Source organism: Pistacia vera, unplaced genomic scaffold, assembly GCF_008641045.1.
Source record: "Pistacia vera cultivar Batoury unplaced genomic scaffold, PisVer_v2 Contig162, whole genome shotgun sequence".
Lineage (NCBI taxonomy): Eukaryota > Viridiplantae > Streptophyta > Magnoliopsida > Sapindales > Anacardiaceae > Pistacia > Pistacia vera.
The window spans coordinates 512,193-533,805 of record NW_022195705.1 but is presented as its reverse complement, the minus strand read 5'-3'; the positions used below and the strand labels follow the sequence as shown (position 1 = coordinate 533,805).

The 21,613-nt window shown below is 36.2% G+C and overlaps 3 protein-coding genes and 1 pseudogene across 4 annotated transcripts; 2 read left to right on the top strand and 2 right to left on the bottom strand.

The window, feature by feature from the left end:
* The first annotated feature begins 301 nt into the window (after positions 1–301).
* Positions 302–4,180, top strand: LOC116125268 (uncharacterized WD repeat-containing protein C2A9.03-like). The gene is made up of 10 exons (XM_031410999.1): positions 302–537; positions 842–1,003; positions 1,215–1,382; positions 1,484–1,570; positions 1,787–1,921; positions 2,014–2,124; positions 2,632–2,723; positions 2,831–2,936; positions 3,441–3,527; positions 3,645–4,180. Exons 2-10 carry the CDS (start codon positions 863–865, stop codon positions 4,056–4,058), a joined length of 1,341 nt encoding a protein of 446 aa, XP_031266859.1. The 5' UTR covers positions 302–537; positions 842–862; the 3' UTR covers positions 4,059–4,180.
* A 549-nt stretch (positions 4,181–4,729) lies between these two features.
* Positions 4,730–5,830, bottom strand: LOC116125305. Its single transcript, XM_031411046.1, has one exon. The coding sequence runs from the start codon at positions 5,828–5,830 to the stop codon at positions 4,730–4,732; it is 1,101 nt and encodes a 366-aa protein (XP_031266906.1).
* A 6,069-nt stretch (positions 5,831–11,899) lies between these two features.
* On the top strand, positions 11,900–15,092 carry LOC116125304 (annotated as a pseudogene).
* A 4,444-nt stretch (positions 15,093–19,536) lies between these two features.
* Positions 19,537–21,549, bottom strand: LOC116125319 (uncharacterized protein At3g52155, chloroplastic-like). Of its 2 annotated transcripts, none has more exons than XM_031411059.1 (4): positions 21,266–21,549; positions 20,800–20,899; positions 20,504–20,683; positions 19,537–20,078 (listed from the first exon to the last, which is right to left on the bottom strand). In XM_031411059.1, the coding sequence occupies exons 1-4, from the start codon at positions 21,513–21,515 to the stop codon at positions 19,937–19,939; spliced, it is 672 nt and encodes a 223-aa protein (XP_031266919.1). In that variant the 5' UTR covers positions 21,516–21,549; the 3' UTR covers positions 19,537–19,936. The 2 variants fall into 2 exon arrangements, with proteins under 2 accessions (XP_031266919.1, XP_031266920.1); XM_031411060.1 differs by having other exon boundaries at positions 20,504–20,596.
* Positions 21,550–21,613: the final 64 nt, after the last annotated feature.

The following is a 21,613-nucleotide window of genomic DNA, read 5'->3' as shown; positions in this document are numbered from 1 at the left end:
TAGATGATTATATACAAAGATATTTGCTCATATTTTGACGAGATAGATAGAATTGGCGACAACATACACACACGACACCGATGAGGGCAACAACATACAAAAATAAAATGATGTTCTTACCCTTGGTATTTTTCCTCTTAAACCTTGAGAGGGTATAAGTGTAGTTTTGCAAAACCTTCTAGGAGAAATTATGAATAAATAAAAACCAGAAATTACTAATGGGCCAGATGAAGCCCACATGGATGATATGACAGGCCTAGCCCATATAGAAAACGTCAGGCTGCGTCTCCAGTTCCACACTCCTCCCACGAACAATCGGGGTTATAAACGTAAAACTGAAACTTTCGATTCGACTCTCGGATGATGATGATGATGATGATGATGATCTCTGGTAGGGATAATATCCAAAACAAACATTAACGTCAAAGCAGCAGCAGCAGCAGCAGCACCAAGCTCTATCGATTTGAGGTGGATCAAAAGATCTAATCTCCCATTCACCAGCTGCTCTATCTTTCGCTCCTCCATTCTTCAGACCAGGTCAATATTTCTCTTTTTGTTTCCTTCCTCCATTCTTTCGCTCTGTCTCACTTTAATTTAACGAAACGACACCGTTTAGGAGAATCAAGTTTGTTTCTGTTGGAATTAAGGCGGAATTGTCGTCGTTAATATTTGTACGGAGATTTTAACGTTTGTTGGTTGTGTTCCAAGTCTTCATTGGTTGTGGACATTGCATTATAAGCCGCTGTTTTCTTATTATTTATTTTTAACTTTGTTGTGGGTGAAATTATTATTATTATTTTTTTTTTCCTATTTGTAATATTATGATTTTTTGTTGGCTCAGGTGTGAAGCTACTTGCAGAACATGTCCCAGTACCAAGGGGATGATGACGAGATCTATTATGTGGCGGATGATTATGAAATGGCTGAAGTAGATGATGATATGTATTTCCAGGCTAGATTTATGGGTGATTCGGAGTCTGATGATGATGATTATGATCATTTGGTTTGTGAACTTCATACCTGTAAAAAATTTAGGCTTTATGGTCTTTGCATTGATTCAGAATACTTCCCTCCTAGGTTTAGTTATTTAGGTCGTTGCTCTGGCCTTTCATGTAAAGGAGTTTACTGATTTTGGAAGTTTCACTAAAAAAGTTCTCTTTTACCACTTTTATTTTTATTTTTTTGCTTTCTTATCAGGTGTCTTGTTTTTGCAGGATAATAAGATAACAGATACGACTGCTGCTGATGCTAGGAGGGGAAAGGATATCCAGGGAATTCCCTGGGAGAGGTTGAGCATTTCTCGTGAGAAGTATAGGCAAACTAGACTAGAGCAGTACAAGAATTATGAAAACATACCTCAATCAGGAGAAGGTTCAGAGAAGGTAACATGTATTTTCCCTTAGTTTCTTATTAAAAAATGAACCCTAAGGTCAAATTACATTCTTTTGACAACCTTTAGTTTTATTTTTCTACTTTTCTTCAGGAATGCAAGCCTACAAAAAAAGGAGGCATTTATTATGAGTTCTGGCGAAACACAAGATCTGTGAAATCAACAATCCTTCATTTCCAAGTATGCTGATATCTTTTTTGCTTCATATGAATTTGGATTATCTCTCTATCTGTAGGATCCACTAAATATTCACACCTTGAACCCCTTTTCGATACAATAATTGAAGTCACAATGTTGGGACAACAACTGATCTTTGAGTAGAATTTAGGCTCTTGTAGCCAATTTTTGCAAATATTTCACCTTTAGGGGAAAATTCATTCATTTTTGGCTTTGCAGTTGCGGAATTTGGTTTGGGCAACATCAAAGCATGATGTCTACCTCATGTCACATTTCTCTATTGTTCATTGGTCTTCCTTAAATTGCAAGAGAACTGAAGTTCTTGATGTGTCAGGGCATGTGGCGCCACGCGAGGTGAGTCTTTCTCATAATATTTCATGATATTACTTATATGGTTATTGTGCTGTTGGAATTTATTTTTGACTGAAGTTTGTTTTATATGATAGAAACATCCTGGGAGCTTGTTGGAAGGATTTACACAGACTCAAGTTAGTACACTTTCAGTAAGAGATAATTTGTTGATTGCTGGAGGATTTCAAGGAGAGCTTATTTGTAAGGTACTTTGATATTTTTGGGTACTTTCTTGACAAATATTCTTTGCTGTGGTTGTCATCATCACTAGTAAAAAATACCTGAAGCAAAAATGGAAGCAAACCGACACTAGTTTCACTTATTTCTCTTCATGGATGAACATCTCCATTTAGTTTTACATTTTAGTTTGGTCTAGTTCATTCACTTATACTTATTTTCCTTTCATTCGTCTTACATGACATTTCATCATCTTGTTTGTTCATTGTATGTTAATTTTGTCCTATCATTTTTGTTTAGCTTGCTTTTCCTTTTTTTTGCAAAAAATAAATGCATGAAAAAAAAAAAAAAAAAACCTGCTATTGAGCAGAAGGCCTGTAGAAATATTAAAGTCTTGAATTTGAAAAAAGTAATTTCATTTAGCTAAGTCCTGCAGTCATTATTTTTGGGCTTGTACTTGCTACTCTGGTTATGGTTTGGTCTATTCTGATTTTGAATATGATGTATGATAAATTGTTTTCCCCATTGGGATGCAGTACTTAGATCGACCAGGAGTTTGCTTTTGTTCCAGGACAACATATGACGATAATGCAATCACAAACGCTGTTGAGATTTATGATTGTCCCAGGTTATCTATTATTGTTGTTTTCCTTTTATTAATTGGTTGGACTTAGGAGTAAGGTCAGATTCGTAAGTGGGATAATGGATTCTGACTTAAAATCATTCATCTGCCAGTGGTGCAGTTCATTTCATGGCATCAAATAATGACTGTGGAGTTAGGGACTTTGATATGGAGAGATTTCAACTTTCAAAGCATTTCTGCTTTACTTGGCCTGTGAATGTAAGTATTCCTGTTGGAATTTTGCAGCTTCCAGTAGATATTTTTTACTTGGGTGATACTGCATAATTTTTTTTTTTTTTTTTAATTGTATGTGTACTATACATATCCATCTGTTTTTATGTTTAAAGAGTGAGAGACATATGTTCGTGCAGACCTGTTAATCTTGTGTAAGTTTTCTTTAGCTATCTGGAACTTAATCACATAGGTCTGGCTTTTACCTGTTAGGTTTGTGTTTAATGGCTCAGCAAGGAGCATCCAGAGGCTTTCAATTGACTATTTTCGTACATAAACAGATTTCTGATGTTACCTGAACTTGTATCAAAAAAGATGTTGCCTACATGACAAGTAGTAAACAATAAGCAACGTAGATTCACCTACCTAACTTTTCACACATGTGCTTATCCTGTTGAATTGATAAACCATAACTGCACTTTCATGTAGTGATATGTTAGTTGTTCTTGATGAATGTAACTGATATATTCATTTAATGATTTCTGTTGACAGCACACTTCTTTGAGTCCTGATGGCAAGCTTCTTGTCATTGTTGGTGACAACCCAGATGGGTTACTGGTGGATTCTCAAACAGGAAAGGTAGTACTTCTTATTTTCTGTTTGGCAGAAACTATTGTGGCTGCATCTCGGGTGTATGCAACCACGTGTATACACTTGTGAGAAAGCTTTTAGCTAATTTGAAGTCTTTCATTGTAGACTGTCATGCCTTTATGTGGACACTTGGACTTTTCATTTGCATCTGCATGGCATCCTGGTGGCCACATCTTTGCCACAGGGAACCAAGACAAGACTTGTCGAGTGTGGGATGTGAGGAATTTATCAAAGTCTGTGGCTGTGCTCAAGGGGAATCTGGGAGCTATTAGATCAATTCGTTTCTCGTCTGATGGGCAGTTCATGGCGACAGCAGAGCCAGCCGACTTCGTGCATGTCTATGATGCAAAGAACGGGTTTGAGAAAGAGCAGGAGATCGATTTTTTTGGTGAGATCTCTGGTGTCTCTTTTAGCCCTGACACAGAATCCCTCTTCATTGGAGTGTGGGATCGCACCTATGGTAGCCTCTTTCAGTACAACCGATGCAGGAATTATACATATCTTGACACCCTTATGTGAATTTATACCTGTATACCTTCTGGTGAGTTTATACCTGCAGTTTATATACATTTTTCATGGAATGTGAGAGGATGATGAGTCTGACATTTCATATACTTGAAAAAGGTTACGTATTTCTTGTTTCTTTGTTGTAATGTCATGTTATTGAACTTGGTTTCAAATAATGCTGCCACACATTTAGGTTAACAAAAAAAAAAAAAAGAAAAATGATTAGGGTTGTAGTGGGTGGGAAGGAGGGTTTGAGCAGTTCAAAAAGGTGTGTAAAATAATGGAGAATGTAAAAAGGCTTTGAAGTGTATCTATGTAGCAAAACTCAAGTTAACCGTGCATAATACCACGAGTAAAACTAGATTTGCAAATTTATTTTGCTTCTTGTTAGTTGTTACCATGCGTATATTGGAGTTTTTCATGTATTTTGTTCTGGTTCTGTGTTACCATGTAGATCAAATTAATCTCAACAGGATTGTAGAATAATCGAGTTAATGCTTTTTCCATTTGATTTCGAAGTGGGAAGGCAGATTTGCCTTAAATATAGTGCTGAAGAGGCACATTGGTATCGAGTCTTTTGCCTTTTTTAGTTTGCGATACTGGAGAATCATGAATCATTAAAAACTTAAATGCACTAACATGGTAATGAATTTAATAAATGAAATGCTTAATTAAGCGAGGTGTTAATTTGCATTTTGGTGTGGAGCCAAATCCATGCACTGTTCTTTTGTGTGGAATTGAATTTCCTCTTCCTCTTGCTTGTCCTTGCCGAAACTATCTTCAATTTGTTTGAGAATTGTTTCCTCTTCCTCTTCAAGCTGTTCCATGCATTCATCAAAGGCGGCCACCAATTCTGGATCAAAGATAGTGCCCTGAATGCATTTGTTTTCTGGTTCCGATATTGATAAAGCATAGCTACCAAATTTTGGAGTAACACAAGCTCCTGGAGAATAAACTTGTCCTCCAACATGTACCCATTCCCTAAGGCTTGCAACTCTTGGAAATTCAAGGGTGGTTGGGATTTCTAGCGACTCTAGCCCATTTGCAATCACCTTTCTCTTTGTCCCCTTAAAGATGCTTGTTTCAGCATTTTCAACATGTGGTTCCTCTTTTGTCCCAGCCACTGTGGTTTCTGTTCCTGAGCTAAATAGGACACCCTTTTCTTCTACTTGAGCTTCATCCTCTGACTGTGATTGCTTAAAATGGTGAAGTTGCCAAGAACTCTCTTCCATGCTACTAAACCTGATTTGCTCTGCATCTGCCATTGCCCTGGATGAGCGGAGTTTTTCAACCAGTGCGTCATATTCCTCTACTGTATGGAAGCACGTACTCCTAGCACGTGTAATACCCTTATTGTTCCCATCGTATCTTACTGTAACAAGAGAGAACATCTCGTGCTCATCTTCAGACCAATGACAACTCTTGGACTGTCTTGCTAGAACAGCAGCACCAGTGGATTCTTTAGCTTCAGGAAGCAATGAAGCTGCATGTTCCACTTGTTCTTCCTCTTCTTTGTCAGCATTAGTTGTCAATTTCCCTTTTTTGGTGGATTCATATCTTATGAGCTCAAAAACATCTGGTTTGTGGGATGTATTTGGTTCTGAAGAGAAACAGTCAAATAGGAGTTGATTGGGTGGTAGACTGGCAGGGCAAACTAGAGCATGGAAGTGATCACCGTCGCCGCCACTACTAGAGATGCCATTTGCTGTCCTCTGAAAACTCTGGTTCAGCTCTTCCCTCAAACTCAGTGATCTTGTCACCAATTTTGAAGATAGACATCCCATTTTTAAGAGCTGCAAACCTGAAAGAATGAATAAGCAACAAATGATTCAATTATAGACTCACGTATCTCCATCTACAAAAACAAGTCTTAAACCACTTCCATTTTATAAACATGCACTGATATATTACGTCATGTATACATAAAGACTGGGACATTGTAAAAAGTGTAAAATACGCTAACCTCTGAATCCCTTGGGCTTTCGAAGTCTACAAATTTTAAAAAATGGGAAACAACCATCTTTGTTTATGAGTGTGCCCATGGGAAGACTCCTAAAAAGGCGTCGGTTTCAGGTATTTTTGCTTGATTTTAATGGTGACTAGTATGGTTTTTCTTATGAGGGGTTCAATGGGTTAGTGGAATATTTGGTGATTAGGCAGAAGAGGAGGGTGTTTTAATCTCAGAGCTATGTCGGCTTCATCATCCCGTACGGTTGCTGAAAGTAAAGTGCAACAACAGGACAAGAAGAAGCTATGTTGTATGTCCATGGAGGTGTGCCAGCTCGCTCTTTAAATTAAGGCCATAAAGAGAAATTAAGCTCATATATCTATAGTGGTGACCCGTATACAAACAAACTATTCACTTTTTCTTAGCATTGTCCCATACTTTATCAGGAGTCAAATTCAACTCAACATAACCCTTTGGCCTAACCCTAGATTGATAAACTATTTTTCAATTCGCACACGGAAATAGGGTTATTTAATAATTTCTCATTATATTTTATTTTTATTGAAATCAGAAAAGAAAATAGAAATAGGGAAATTAATTGATTTTAGAGTGTTAGGTGACAGATCCGTAGTAGGGGTGTTCAGTTCCGGGTACTTTGCACTTTTTGAAAGAACCGGAATCGAAACCGAAACCGACGGTTCCTTGAAATTTGGAACCAGAACCAGAACAGACGATTCCAGTTCCTAGGTACCCAGAACTAGAACCTGTAACAACGGTTCCGGTTTTGGTTCTGGGTACCTTATAAAATTCATGACCCCTCAAAAGTTTTTAAAATGGCAAAAAAACCTTTAAAATCTTACAAATACCCCCCCACCTGGCACTTGTTAACAAAAATAAAATTGTAAATTATAAACTCAAAATTACAAACTCCATTACTTTGTAAAGGTAGATTCTCAAAAGTCAAACCAACTTACTTTAAATGTTATGAAATATAAATATAAATATATTCACATTATTTTTTCTACAAAAGTTTTTATTAACCCCCCTAATATTTAATTTTATTTTTATTAGTCTCGGTTCCTGGTTCTGGTTATGGTTCCTAACTATAAGAACCGAAATCGAAACCGTACAGTAACGGTTCCAAAAATTTGGAATCGGAATCTACCCATTGACGATTAGTTCTGGGTAGGAACTGGAACTAAACCCACGGTATCCGTCGGTTCTGGTTCCAACCGGTTCTTTTGAACACCCCTAATCTGTAGGGGGTTAAGTGTAATTTCCGAAAGTAGAGAGGTTTTAAATATCAATATAAGCTGAGGGGGTCTTGAACTTTCCTAAAATGACAAAAAAGAGCTGCTTCCTTATAAGGTTTAGGATAAAGATGTTTTGGTATTTGACCACAAGGTATGGCAAGATGGTCAATTACGTAAAAATATCCAAATATTTGGTCAGTCTAATTATTAGAGAGAGAAAAACTGATGATACAATAAAAGTAGTATCTAATATTTTTATTTATCATTATTATTATTATTCTTATGATAATAAACTACTTTGACCTTTGTATTCTTATTATAATAAACTGATCACCTAGGCATGCGTGGGGAGAGATTCACTAATACTTTATGTCTCCATCGGAGAATATAATGTTTGAATTGCACATTCCAAATGTCAATTAAAGTTAATATCAAATTATCATTACAATTAATTTTTAATTAATTCCCAACCTTTTTATTTGTACTCTTATCAGAAAGCATATCACAATTAGTTTTTTTTTTTTTTTCTTCCATAATGATATAATTTTGCATGTAAATAAGCCTCATTGCACAAATTATAAACCACGATTCCTTTAATTTTGGAAATTAAATTATTTTCTTAAAACAAAAATCTTTTGATAATTTGATGTAAGCAATGAATTGACTCACGTACGTAACTGCTCCCACAACAAACACATTGAGAACATTGAGCGAGAATTTTATTGCATAAGAACAAGTACAATTAATATAGCAAACTCCATTAGCACCCTCTGTCAAAACCCTAACTAAATGATACACTGTGGTGCAAAGATGTAGACAACATTAAAACGAAAAAAAGCCCTCACAATCAAATAAAAGGGAAACTCTATTAATACTAAGAAATGCAACAAAGCTCAGGCCCCGTAAAATTACGGATAGGTCTCATCTTGAAGGTGACTTGTCCATTGGCATCAATGTTCATGTAGAAAAGAACTCCATCTCCAACTTGAAGCTGCTTCCTCTTGACAAAATCTTTCCACTGGCCTGCCAAAACAGGCTGTCTCCCATTATCTTGCACGTAAAAACGAAGGTATGGCAAGATGGTCAATTACGTAAAAATATCCAAATACAAGGTAATTTCTGTGGTAAGCTGAAAGATACCACCATTCCTTTAATTTTGTAAATTAAATTATTGGCTCACGCACGTAACTGTTCCATATGGTGACTTGAGAAATTTATTCGGGACAAACCAATCAGGCCCATAGAGGGTCCAACCGTCCAAATGTTTGATTTTATGTCCACGTAGTCTTCTTTTTTATGAATTTGATCAGATCGTTAACAAAGATTCATTATTACAGCAGCACAGGCATCATGACACAGCAGATGCATATTCACATATACAAAATAACAATTGGCAGAGAAAAACACTGACCAATGAAGCCACAACTAGCGTCAAGATCTTCACAACAAGCTTCACTGAATACATATATAATAATAAATCAAGAAATTAGAATTTCTATGTCCAACTGGTTAAGCAATAAGTGTTTGACAACGACAAAGAAGAATAAACATTTTGGTATGAATTCTAACCATTTTAAATACATTTTGGGCTTTTGGGCTTTTGGGCCGGGGCCGGAGCCCTGCCCATCCCTAATTGGTATAGTATTATTCGTTTTTAAATATCAACATAAACTAAGGTCTAGAACTTCCCATAAAATGAAATGAGTAACACTAACCTTGTAAAGAGGCATACAAAAAGTCATACAAAGAGATAATTTCTGCCCTTAAAAGAATGGAAAAAGAGAGAGAGAAAGAGATAATCATGAATTTTAAGGATGAAGATTGTCTTTTTGTATAGCTCTTTGTATGCCTCTTTGTAATGCTAGTGTTACTCAAATGAAATTAAAACTTCCCATAAAATGAAAATAGAGTGACAGTGTCTTTATAAGGCTATGATAAAGATGTTTGGGTATTTGACTAAAGTATTAATAGAAGGCACAACATACAAGCGCAACGTAAAAAATTCCAAATATTTGATTCATTTTGTGTTATTCCTGAAAAAGGTAGGGCTGACGCAAAGCTCAGTCAGTATAAAAAGTCAGAGTTTAGGTAGACCCGTAACCATTCAGATGTAGCCACGTCACATGGTGACATAAGCAGCATGCTTCTGTCAGTACAGTGGGTGCGCGCCAGACTAGCCAGGAGCTAGTGAGGTTCCATGTGTCCAATCCCTGTACCAAATCCCGTAAATCGCTCTAGAATGCAGACAATGGGACATAAAGAAGGATTTACACTGATAATCCCACCAAATCACATATTTAGTAATCATTACCTGAACCCATCCCGCTATAAATTGAGAGCTCCTCTCTCATTTTAAGGATTAGCTAATCTCTCTAAAAAATAGTATACGTTTTCTCTCTTACTTGTAATCATTTGTAAATCAGCTCGTTGAACGCAATTTGATCGCTATTATTAATACAAAATTAGTGGACGTAAGGTTTGCTTTCTTAAGCATCCGAATCACTCTAAACACTGTTCTTCATTTCTTTCATTTTTATTCTCTCATTCATGTGTGTCATCTGACCAACTCAGTATTTCATACATATGTTTGGTTGGTGTCAGCATCAAAGCATTTTGTAATGCCGTCTTTTTGTGTCTTGCGTCTTTCGAAGGAAACAAAAAAGACATGGATAGAATTGAATCAAAATGAATTAATAAAATTCGACCTGTCAATTCCGTCCGTCCCTATAAAAGAAACACAAACACAACTTCATCACTCACCCACTAACATCTTCCTTTGCTTCTTTTCTGGTATTCGATATTCCATATTACTCTCTCGTTTTCCTTCTTGAAGTTCATGATAATGGATGAATTAATTTTCTCAAAGCCATTACCTAAAACAGCTATTGCTAAAAGGCTGTGCATCCCCATCGATAAACTTAACTATCTCCCTCCTTTTGTGGGCAACAATCGCTTCCAAGATTTAATCGTTGAGGATATGGAAGAGACTGGAGTTCTGTGGAATCTTCGGTATTACCTGCAAGAAAACGGGAAACAACCTGTTTTTCAAGGCGACTGGATCAACTTCGTGAGGAGGAAGAAGCTTCGAGCCGGCGATGAAGTGATGTTCTACTTGGTCACTGATGCCAATGGACAACGCAGCTACAAAATGAAACCTTTTCGTAATTTGATGGGGCACTGAGATTTGTTGCATGTCCCAGTATTAAAATAGTTTCCTTTTTATCTGGTGACAAGTCTCTTCTACAGTTTCATTGATGTAGTTCTGTTTGTTTAGTTTTAATCACGTTGTCCAGCTCTTTGCGCCAGTGTCTATTATAAAAAAATATGAGTTCCGTAATTGAAAACTCACCTATAAGATGAGACCTTTCCGTAATTTTATGGGATACTGAGCTTTGTTGCGTTTCTTAGTATTAATATAGTTTCCTTTTTATTTGGTGATGTAGTTCTGTTTGTTTAGTTTTAACGTTGTCCAGCTCTTTGCTCCACTGTCAATATTGAAATTCTCTCTCAATTTTTTTGTTATTATGCAATAAAAATACATAAATGAGGAGAAGATAACATAGTTTTGGACTGGATGAAGAGGAGTTTATTACCTGTGAGACTCAGACCGATGAAGAAAGAATTTGTTCAAAAGCAGGTCGTTTTCAAAGAAAGCCAAATAAGTACGATATGGCTGGCTCCACCGCACCTATATATCCTTTTTTTTTTTTTTTTTTTTTTAACTGTTCCACTTTTTTACTAATTAACCTTATTTTCGCAAACTTCAAATCAAATACAATTTCATTTATGTATTTTCATTTTGTTTTCCTTTCTTTTCGTTTTAGGTCTTAAAAAGTATAGTATCTTTATTTATTTTTATTTTTTTGGAACAAAATTATGATATTTTTTCTCTAAATTTTGTAGGCAGGGCAACAACATACAAAAATAAAATGATGTTTTACCCTTGGTATTTTTCCTCTTAAACCTTGAGAGGGTATAAGTGTAGTTTTGCAAAAACTTCTAGGAGAAATTATGAAAATAAAAACCAGAAATTACTAATGGGCCAGATGAAGCCCACATAGTGATATGACAGGCTAGCCCATATAGAAAACGTCAGGCTGGTTCCAGTTCCACACTCCTCCCACGAAATCGGGGTATAAACGTAAAACTGAAACTTTCGATTCGACTCTCGGATGATGATGATGATGATGATGATCTGGTAGGAAATATCCAAAACAAACATTAACATCAAAGCCGCGGCAGCAGCAGCCAAGCTCTATCGATTTGAGGTGGGTCAAAAGATCTAATCTACCATTCACCAGCTGCTCTATCTTTCGCTCCTCCATTCTTCAGACCAGGTCAATATTTATCTTTTTGTTTCCTTCCTCCATTCTTTCGCTCGTCTCACTTTAATTTAACGAAACGACACCGTTTAGGAGAATCAATTGTTTCTGTTGGAATTAGGCGGATTGTCGTCGTTAATATTGTACGGAGATTTTACGTTTGTTGGTTGTGTTCCAAGTCTCATTGGTTGTGGACATTGCATTATAAGCCGCGTTTTTCTTATTATTTATTTTTAATTTTGTTGTGGTGAATTTTTTTTTTTTTTTTTTTTTTTTTTCTATTTGTAATTTATGATTTTTGTTGGCTCAGGTGTGAAGTACTTGCAGAACATGTCCCAGTACCAAGGGGATGATGACGAGATCTATTATGTGGCGGATGATTATGAAATGGTGAAGTAGATGATGATATGTATTTCCAGGCTAGATTTATGGGTGATTCGGAGTCTGATGAGATGATTATGATCATTTGGTTGTGAACTTCATACCTGTAAAAAATTAGGCTTTATGGTCTTTGCATTGATTCAGAATACTTCCCTCCTAGGTTTAGTTATTTAGGTCGTTGCTCTGGCCTTTCATGTAAAGGAGTTTACTGATTTTGGAAGTTTCGCTAACAAAGTTCTCTTTTACCACTTTTATTTTTATTTTTTTGCTTTCTTATCAGGTGTCTTGTTTTTGCAGGATAATAAGATAACAGATACGACGCTGCTGATGCTAGGAGGGGAAAGGATATCCAGGGAATTCCCTGGGAGAGGTTGAGCATTTCTCGTGAGAAGTATAGGCAAACTAGACTAGAGCAGTACAAGAATTATGAAAACATACCTCAATCAGGAGAAGGTTCAGAGAAGGATACATGTATTTCCCTTAGTTTCTTATTAAAAAATGAACCCTAAGGTCAAATTACATTCTTTTCACAACCTTTAGTTTTATTTTTCTACTTTTCTTCAGGAATGCAAGCCTACAAAAAAAGGAGGCATGTATTATGAGTTCTGGCGAAACACAAGATCTGTGAAATCAACAATCCTTCATTTCAAGTATGCTGATATCTTTTTTGCTTATATGAATTTGGATTATCTCTCTATCTGTAGGATCACTAAATATTCACACCTTGAACCTTTTCGATACAATAATTGAAGTCACAATGTTGGGACAACCACTGATCTTTGAGTAGAATTTAGGCTCTTGTAGCCATTTTTGAAATATTTCACTTTAGGGGAAAATTCATTTATTTTGGCTTTGCAGTTGCGGAATTTGGTTTGGGCAACATCAAAGCATGATGTCTACTCATGTCACATTTCTCTATTGTTCATTGGTCTTCCTTAAATTGCAAGAGAACTGAGTTCTTGATGTGTCAGGATGTGGCGCCAAGCGAGGTGAGTCTTTCTCATAATATTTCATGATATTACTTATATGGTTATTGTGCTGTTGGAATATTTTGAGAAGTTTGTTTGTATGATAGAAAACACTGGGAGCTTGTTGGAAGGATTTACACAGACTCATAGTAGTACACTTTCAGTAAGAGATAATTTGTTGATTGCTGGAGGATTTCAAGGAGAGCTTATTTGTAAGGTACTTTGATATTTTTGGGTACTTCTTGACAAATATTCTTTGCTGTGGTTGTCATCATCACTAGTAAAAATACCTGAAGCAAAAATGGAAGCAAATCGACACTAGTTTCACTTATTTCTCTTCATGGATGAACACTCCATTAGTTTTACATTTTAGTTTGGTCTAGTTCATTCACTTATACTTATTTTCCTTTCATTCGTCTTACATGACATTTCATCATCTTGTTTGTTCATGTATGTTAATTTTGTCCTATCATTTTTGTTTAGCTTGCTTTTCCTTTTTTTTGCAAAAAATAATACATGAAAAAAAAAAAAAAAAAAAAAAAAAAAAAAAACCTTCTAATGAGCAGAAGGCCTGTAGAAATTAAAGTCTTGAATTTAAAAAAGTAATTTCATTTAGCTAAGTCGTGCAGTCATCATTTTTGGGCTGTACTTGCTACTCTGGTTATGGTTTGGTCTATTCTGATTGAATATGAGTATGATAAATTGTTTTCCCCATTGGGATGCAGTACTTAGATGACCAGGAGTTGCTTTTGTTCCAGAAACATATGACGATAATGCAATCACAAACGCTGTTGAGATTTATGATTGTCCCAGGTTATCTATTATTGTTGTTTTCCTTTTATTAAGGTTGGATTAGGAGTAAGGTCAGATTGTAAGTGGGATAATGGATTTGACTTAAAATCATTCATCTGCCAGTGGTGCAGTTCATTTCATGGCATCAAATAATGACTGTGGAGTTAGGGACTTGAATGGAGAGATTTCAACTTTCAAAGCATTTCTGCTTTACTTGGCCTGTGAATGAAGTATTCCTGTTGGAATTTTGCAGCTCCAGTAGATATTTTACTTGGGTGATACTGCATAATTTTTTTTTTTTTTTAATTGTATGTGTACTATACATATCCATCTGTTTTTATGTTTAAAGAGTGGAGTCATATGTTCGTGCAGCTGTTAATCTTGTGTAAGTTTTCTTTAGCTATCTGGAACTTAACCACATAGGTCTGGCTTTTACCTGTTAGGTTTGTGGTTTAATGGCTCAGCAAGGAGCATCCAGAGGCTTTCAATTGACTTTTTCGTACATAAACAGATTTCTGATGTTACCTGAACTTGTATCAAAAAAGATGTTGCCTACATGACAAGTAGTAAACAAGCAACGTAGATTCACCTACTAACTTTTCACACATGTGCTTATCCTGTAGAATTGATAACCATAACTGCACTTTCATGTAGTGATATGTTAGTTGTTCTGATGAATGTAACTGATATATTCGTTTAATGATTTCTGTTGACAGCACACTTCTTGAGTCCTGATGGTAAGCTTCTGTCATTGTTGGTGACAACCCAGATGGGTTACTGGTGGATTCTCAAACAGGAAAGGTAGTACTTCTTATTTTCTGTTGGCAGAAACTATTGTGGCTGATCTGGGTGTATGCAACACGTGTATACACTTGTGAGAAAGCTTTTAGCTAATTTGAAGTCTTTCATTGTAGACTGTCATGCCTTTATGTGGACACTGGACTTTTCATTTGCATCTGATGGCATCCTGGTGGCCACATCTTGCCACAGGGAACCAAGACAAGACTTGTCGAGTGTGGGATGTGAGGAATTTATCAAAGTCTGTAGCTGTGCTCAAGGGGAATCTGGGAGCTATTAGATCAATTCGTTTCTCGTCTGATGGGCAGTTCATGGCGACAGCAGAGCCAGCCGACTTCGTGCAGTCTATGATGCAAAGAATGGGTTTGAGAAAGAGCAGGGATCGTTTTTTGGTGAGATCTCTGGTGTTCTTTTAGCCCTGACACAGAATCCCTCTTCATTGGAGTGTGGATCGCACCTATGGTAGCCTCTTTCAGTACAACCGATGCAGGAATTATACATATCTTGAACCCTTATGTGAATTTATACCTGATACCTTCTGGGAGTTTATACTGCAGTTTATATACATTTTTCATGGAATGTGAGAGGATGATGAGTCTGAAATTTCATATACTTGAAAAAGGTTACGTATTCTTGTTTCTTTGTTAATGTCATGTTATTGAACTTGGTTTCAAATAGCTGCCACACATTTAGGTTAACAAAAAAAAAAAAAGAAAAATGATTAGGGTTGTATGTGGTGGGAAGGAGGGTTTGAGCAGTTAAAAAGGTGTGTAAAATAATGGAGAATGTAAAAAGGCTTTGAAGTGTATCTATGTAGCAAAACTCAAGTTAACCGTGCATAATACCACGAGTAAAACTAGATTTGCAAATTTTTGCTTCTTGTTAGTTGTTACCATGCGTATATTGGAGTTTTTCATGTATTTTGTTCTGGTTCTGTGTTACCATGTAGATCAAATTAATCTCAACAGGATTGTAGAATACGAGTTAATGCTTTTTCCATTTGATTTCGAAGTGGGAAGGCAGATTTGCCTTAAATATAGTGCTGAAGAGGCACATTGGTATCGAGTCTTTTGCCTATTTAGTTTGCGATACTGGAGAATCATGAATCATTAAAAACTTAAATGCACTAACATGGTAATGAATTAAGAAATGAAATGCTTAATCAAGCGAGGTGTTAATTTGATTTGGTGTGGAGCCAAATCCATGCACTGTTCTTTTGTGTGGAATTGAATTTCCTCTTCCTTTGCTTGTCCTTGCCGAAACTATCTTAATTTGTTTGAGAATTGTTTCCTCTTCCTCTTCAAGCTGTTCCATGCATTCATCAAAGGCGGCCACCAATTCTGGATCAAAGATAGTGCCCTGAATGCATTTGTTTTCTGGTTCCGATATTGAAAGCATAGCTACCAAATTTTGGAGTAACACAGACTCCTGGAGAATAAACTTGTCCTCCAACATGTACCCATTCCCTAAGGCTTGCAACTCTGGAAATTCAAGGGTGGTTTGGATTTCTAGCGACTCTAGCCCATTTGCAATCACCTTCTCTTTGTCCCCTTAAAGATGCTTGTTTCAGCATTTTCAACATGTGGTTCTCTTTTGTCCCAGCCACGTGGTTTCTGTTCCTGAGCTAAATAGGACACCTTTTCTTCTACTTGAGCTTCATCCTCTGATGTGATTGCTTAAAATGGTGAAGTTGCCAAGAACTCTCTTCCATGCTACTAAACCTGATTTGCTCTGCATCTGCCATTGCCCTGGATGAGCGGAGTTTTTCAACCAGTCGGTCATATTCCTCTACTGTATGGAAGCAGTACTCTAGACAGTGTAATACCCTTATTGTTCCATCGTATCTTACTGTAACAGAGAGAACATCTCGTGCTCATCTTCAGACCAATGACAACTCTTGGACTGTCTTGCTAGAACAGCAGCACCAGTGGATTCTTTAGCTTCAGGAAGCAATGAAGCTGCATGTTCCACTTGTTCTCCTCTTCTTTGTCAGCATTAGTTGTCAATTTCCCTTTTTTGGTGGATTCATATCTTATGAGTCAAAAACATCTGGTTTGTGGGATGTTTGGTTCTGAAGAGAAACAGTCAAATAGGAGTTGATTGGGTGGTAGACTGGCAGGGGAAACTAGAGCATGGAAGTGATCACCGTCGCCGCCACTACTAGAGATGCCATTTGCTGTTCTGAAAACTCTGGTTCAGCTCTTCCTCAAACTCAGTGATCTTGTCACCAATTTTGAAGATAGACATCCCATTTTTAAGAGCTGCAAACCGAAAGAAGAATAAGCAACAAATGATTCAATTATAGACTCACGTATCTCCATCTCAAAAACAAGTCTTAAACCACTTCCATTTTATAAACATGCACTGATATATTACGTCATGTATACATAAAGACTGGGACCTTGTAAAAAGTGTAAAATACGCTAACCTCTGAATCCTTGGGCTTTCGAAGTCTACAAATTTTAAAAAATGGGAAACAACCATCTTTGTTATGAGTGTGCCCATGGGAAGACTCTAAAAAGGCGTCGGTTTCAGGTTTTTTGCTTGATTTTAATGGTGACTAGTATGGTTTTTCTTATGAGGGGTTCAATGGGTAGTGAATATTTGGTGATTAGGCAGAAGAGGAGGGTGTTTTAATCTCAGAGCTATGTCGGCTTCATATCCCGTACGGTTGCTGAAAGTAAAGTGCAACAACAGGACAAGAAGAAGCTATGTTGTATGTCCATGGAGGTGTGCCAGCTCGCTCTTTAAATTAAGGCCATAAAGAGAAAATTAAGCTCATATATCTATAGTGGTGACCGATACAAACAAACTATTCACTTTTTCTTAGCATTGTCCCATACTTTATCAGGAGTCAAATTCAACTCAACATAAACCTTTGGCCTAACCCTAGATTGATAAACTATTTTTCAATTCGCACACGGAAATAGGGTTATTAATAATTTCTCATTATATTTATTTTTATTGAAATCAGAAAAGAAAATAGAAATAGGGAAATTATTGATTTTAGAGTGTTAGGTGACAGATCCGTAGTAGGGGTGTTCAGTTCCGGGTACTTTGCACTTTTTGAAGAACCGGAATCGAAACCGAAACCGACGGTTCCTTGAAATTTGGAACCAGAACCAGAACAGACGATCCAGTTCCTAGGTACCAGAACTAGAACCTGTAAACGGTTCGGTTGGTTCTGGGTACCTTATAAAATTCATGACCCCTCAAAAGTTTTTAAAATGGCAAAAAAACCTTTAAAATCTTACAAATACCCCCCACCTGGCATTGTTAACAAAAAAAAATTGTAAATTATAAACTCAAAATACAAACTCCATTACTTTGTAAAGGTAGATTCAAAGTCAAACCAACTTACTTTAAATGTTATGAAATAAAATAAATTATCACATTATTTTTCTACAAAAGTTTTTATTAACCCCCCTAATATTTAATTTTATTTTTATTAGTCTCGGTTCCTGGTTCTGGTTATGGTTCCTAACTATAAGAAACGAAATCGAAAACCGTACAGTAACGGTTCCAAAAATTTGGAATCGGAATCTACCCATTGACGATTAGTTCTGGGTAGGAACTGGAACTAAACCCACGGTATCCGTCGGTTCTGGTTCCAACCGGTTCTTTTGAAACACCCTAATCTGTAGGGGTTAAGTGTAATTTCCGAAAGTAGAGAGGTTTTTAAATATCAATATAAGCTGAGGGGGTCTTGAACTTTCCTAAAATGACAAAAAGAGCTGCTTCCTTATAAGTTAGGATAAAGATGTTTTGGTATTTGACCACAAGGTATGGCAAGATGGTCAATTACGTAAAAATATCCAAATATTTGGTCAGTCTAATTATTAGAGAGAGAAAAACTGATGATACAATAAAAGTAGTATTAATATTTTTTATTACATTATTATTATTATTCTTATGATAATAAACTACTTTGACCTTGTATTCTTATTATAATAAACTGATCACCTAGGCATGCGTGGGGAGAGATTCACTAAACTTATGTCTCCATCGGAGAATATAATGTTTGAATGCACATTCCAAATGTCAATTAAAGTTAATATCAAATTATCATTACAATTAATTTTTAATTAATTCAACCTTTTTATTGTACTCTTATCAGAAAGCATATCACAATTAGTTTTTTTTTTTTTTCTTCCATAATGATATAATTTTGCATGTAAATAAGCCTCATGCACAAATATAAACCACGATTCCTTAATTTGGAAATTAAATTTTTCTTAAAACAAAAATCTTTTGATAATTTGATGTAAGAATGAATTGACTCATACGTAACTGCTCCCACAACAAACACATTGAGAAACATTGAGCGAGAATTTATTGCATAAGAACAAGTACAATTAATATAGCAAACTCCATAGCACCCTCTGTCAAAACCCTAACTAAATGATACACTGTGGTGCAAGATGTAGACAACATTAAAACGAAAAAAAGCCCTACAATCAAATAAAAGGGAAACTCTATTAATACTAAGAAATGCAACAAAGCTCAGGCCCCGTAAAATTACGGATAGGTCTCATCTGAAGGTGACGTCCATTGGCATCCATGTTCATGTAGAAAAGAACTCCATCTCCAACTTGAAGCTGCTTCCTCTTGACAAAATCTTTCCACTGGCTGCCAAAACAGGCTGTCTCCCATTATCTTGCACGTAAAAACGAAGGGTATGGCAAGATGGTCAATTACGTAAAAATATCCAATACAAGGTAATTTCTGTGGTAAGCTGAAAGATACCACCATTCCTTTAATTTGTTAAATTAAATTATTGGCTCAAGCACGTAACTGTTCCATTGGTGACTTGAGAAATTTATCGGGACAAACCAATCAGGCCCATAGAGGGTCCAACCGTCCAAATGTTTGATTTTATGTACACGTAGTCTTCTTTTTTATGAATTTGATCAATCGTTAACAAAGATTCATATACAGCAGCACAGGCATCATGACACAGCAGATGCATATTCACAATACAAAATAACAATTGGCAGAGAAAAAGCTAATCTTTTCTAATATCTTAAGTGTCTTAAGATTCTGCCTCAGTCCTCAACATAGAATTTTTCATTTGCATCCCCCAAGAAGTATCCACAAGCAAAATCAGCCTACTCTACCATCAAAGATTCTCACTTATAGGAGAACTGGAATCCACTTCTTGGATGGCAGAATCAAAATTGAAATTACGCCTGTGGAGATGCTAAAATGACAAGTCCAAGACCAGTATCTAAAACATGAACCAAAATTCTATCTAAAATGGAGATTGAATTTTCAAAACACATAGTTCTAATTGGTAACAAATGTGAACACATGGACCAGCACAAGATGGAACGTCTTTTAGAAAAATCAGTGAACTAATTGATGTTGAATATACTAAAATTCACAATAATATTCTGCGTAAATAGTAACAACTCGATTAATTGATTGCTTATAAAAAGATAAAGGGTCTAACCTCTTCCCATGATTTTCCAGAGGCTTCAAGCAAAGCAGCGTTGCATGTCTTAAGTTCTATCAAGGCACCTGCAAACATTGATGCTGCCTCCTCCCATCCTCTATTATGTCCCATACACCTGTCAAATTATCATTATTAGTTGTATATTTTTAATGCATTAATTTTCTTTCTATGATAATCTAGCAAAGGTATGCACCCTTATCTTTCTCTTTTTTTGGGTAATTTACCCTTATCTTGCAACATCCCATAGAAATATAAAATTCTACAGTGTCTTGCACGGAAATTATAGACAGCCAGCAATCCAAACCATACAATATAACCACCACCAAAATCGATGAAGAAAGTTTGAACGCACACCATTGGTAGATCTTAACATATAATTTTTAGCTCAGTCATTAGAAATGGTCTGTTGAAGAAAGAAAATATTTTGAATGCTGTATGATACACAAAATAATAGTTCCACTTCTCTGGGGTTTCCTTCAGACCAAAGAAAATAAATACAATAACAAAAAGCTAGATGTGATAAAGTCTAGCAAAACTTACATGACGGTAACTATTTCATCTGTTGAGTATTTACATATAGCTTGTTGAAGATGTTCAGCAGTTTGTCCATCCATTGCTGCAACAGAATAAAAGCTGGAAATAAAATGAACTTCAGCTTCCAAAAAGCCTTTCACATGTTCCTGCATTATCTTAAGAGTCTCCCTGGTTCGCACTGCATCACTGCAGCATCACCCAGTTAAAAAAATCTTCAAAATCTATGACATGCAAATAATGCACCGAGATTGTATAGAATTGAGCCCCACAAACTCATTCTTAAATCAATACTAATAATAAACCTGGATAAAATAAGTTGAGGGATCCAGCCCAATTGTTGAAGCTTCTGTGAAACTTTGATAGCATCATCCCGCCCAGCTTTACTCAAAGGGCGATCATGATCTACCCAAAAAGAAAAAGTAATTACAATAAAATATAACGAGAATTTCATAAACAATCCCTGACGCTTAGTCAAATATACAGAAAAAAAAAAATTAATTTTTTTATCACAAACCACCCTTATGAAATAAAATTTCTGAAAGTAACGCCAAGCATGCGGATAAAATTCTGGATAACAGTTCCTTCGTTTTTTTTTCTTTAATACAAGTAATGAAATTGTTGAGCGAGGTGGAGCCTATATCACATTTCTAATTAAAGAGTTATGGCATTTTGAATTATTTAAATTTAAAAGTAAAACATGCAAACGTTTGAGATGTGGATGCAAGTAATGAAGCAAGTGAGTCAAAACGAAATTGGTTAAACGAATACCTCGAAGTGAGGGGTTTTCCCAGGAACTCTTAGCGTGCCGAAGAAGAATGAGGCGACGAACGAGTGACTGGGATTCAACAGTGTCTGCGACTTCAGTCTCTATTGACAAAGATCGAGTTCGCAAACGGAAACTCCGATTCATTCTGAGAGAGGGTTTTTTCTCGTTAATGGGAGGCGCTGACCAATTATACATCAAAGGATTTGATATTTTGGAGGTTGTGGCCATAGCCATAGCGATAGCCATAGCCATATTGCTCAACTCTTGTTTCAGTTTTAGCTGCTGTTTCAGCTTCACTTGGTTTGGTTAAAAAATAATTTAGTAACCACCTTCATGTTTTGAGAATTTCA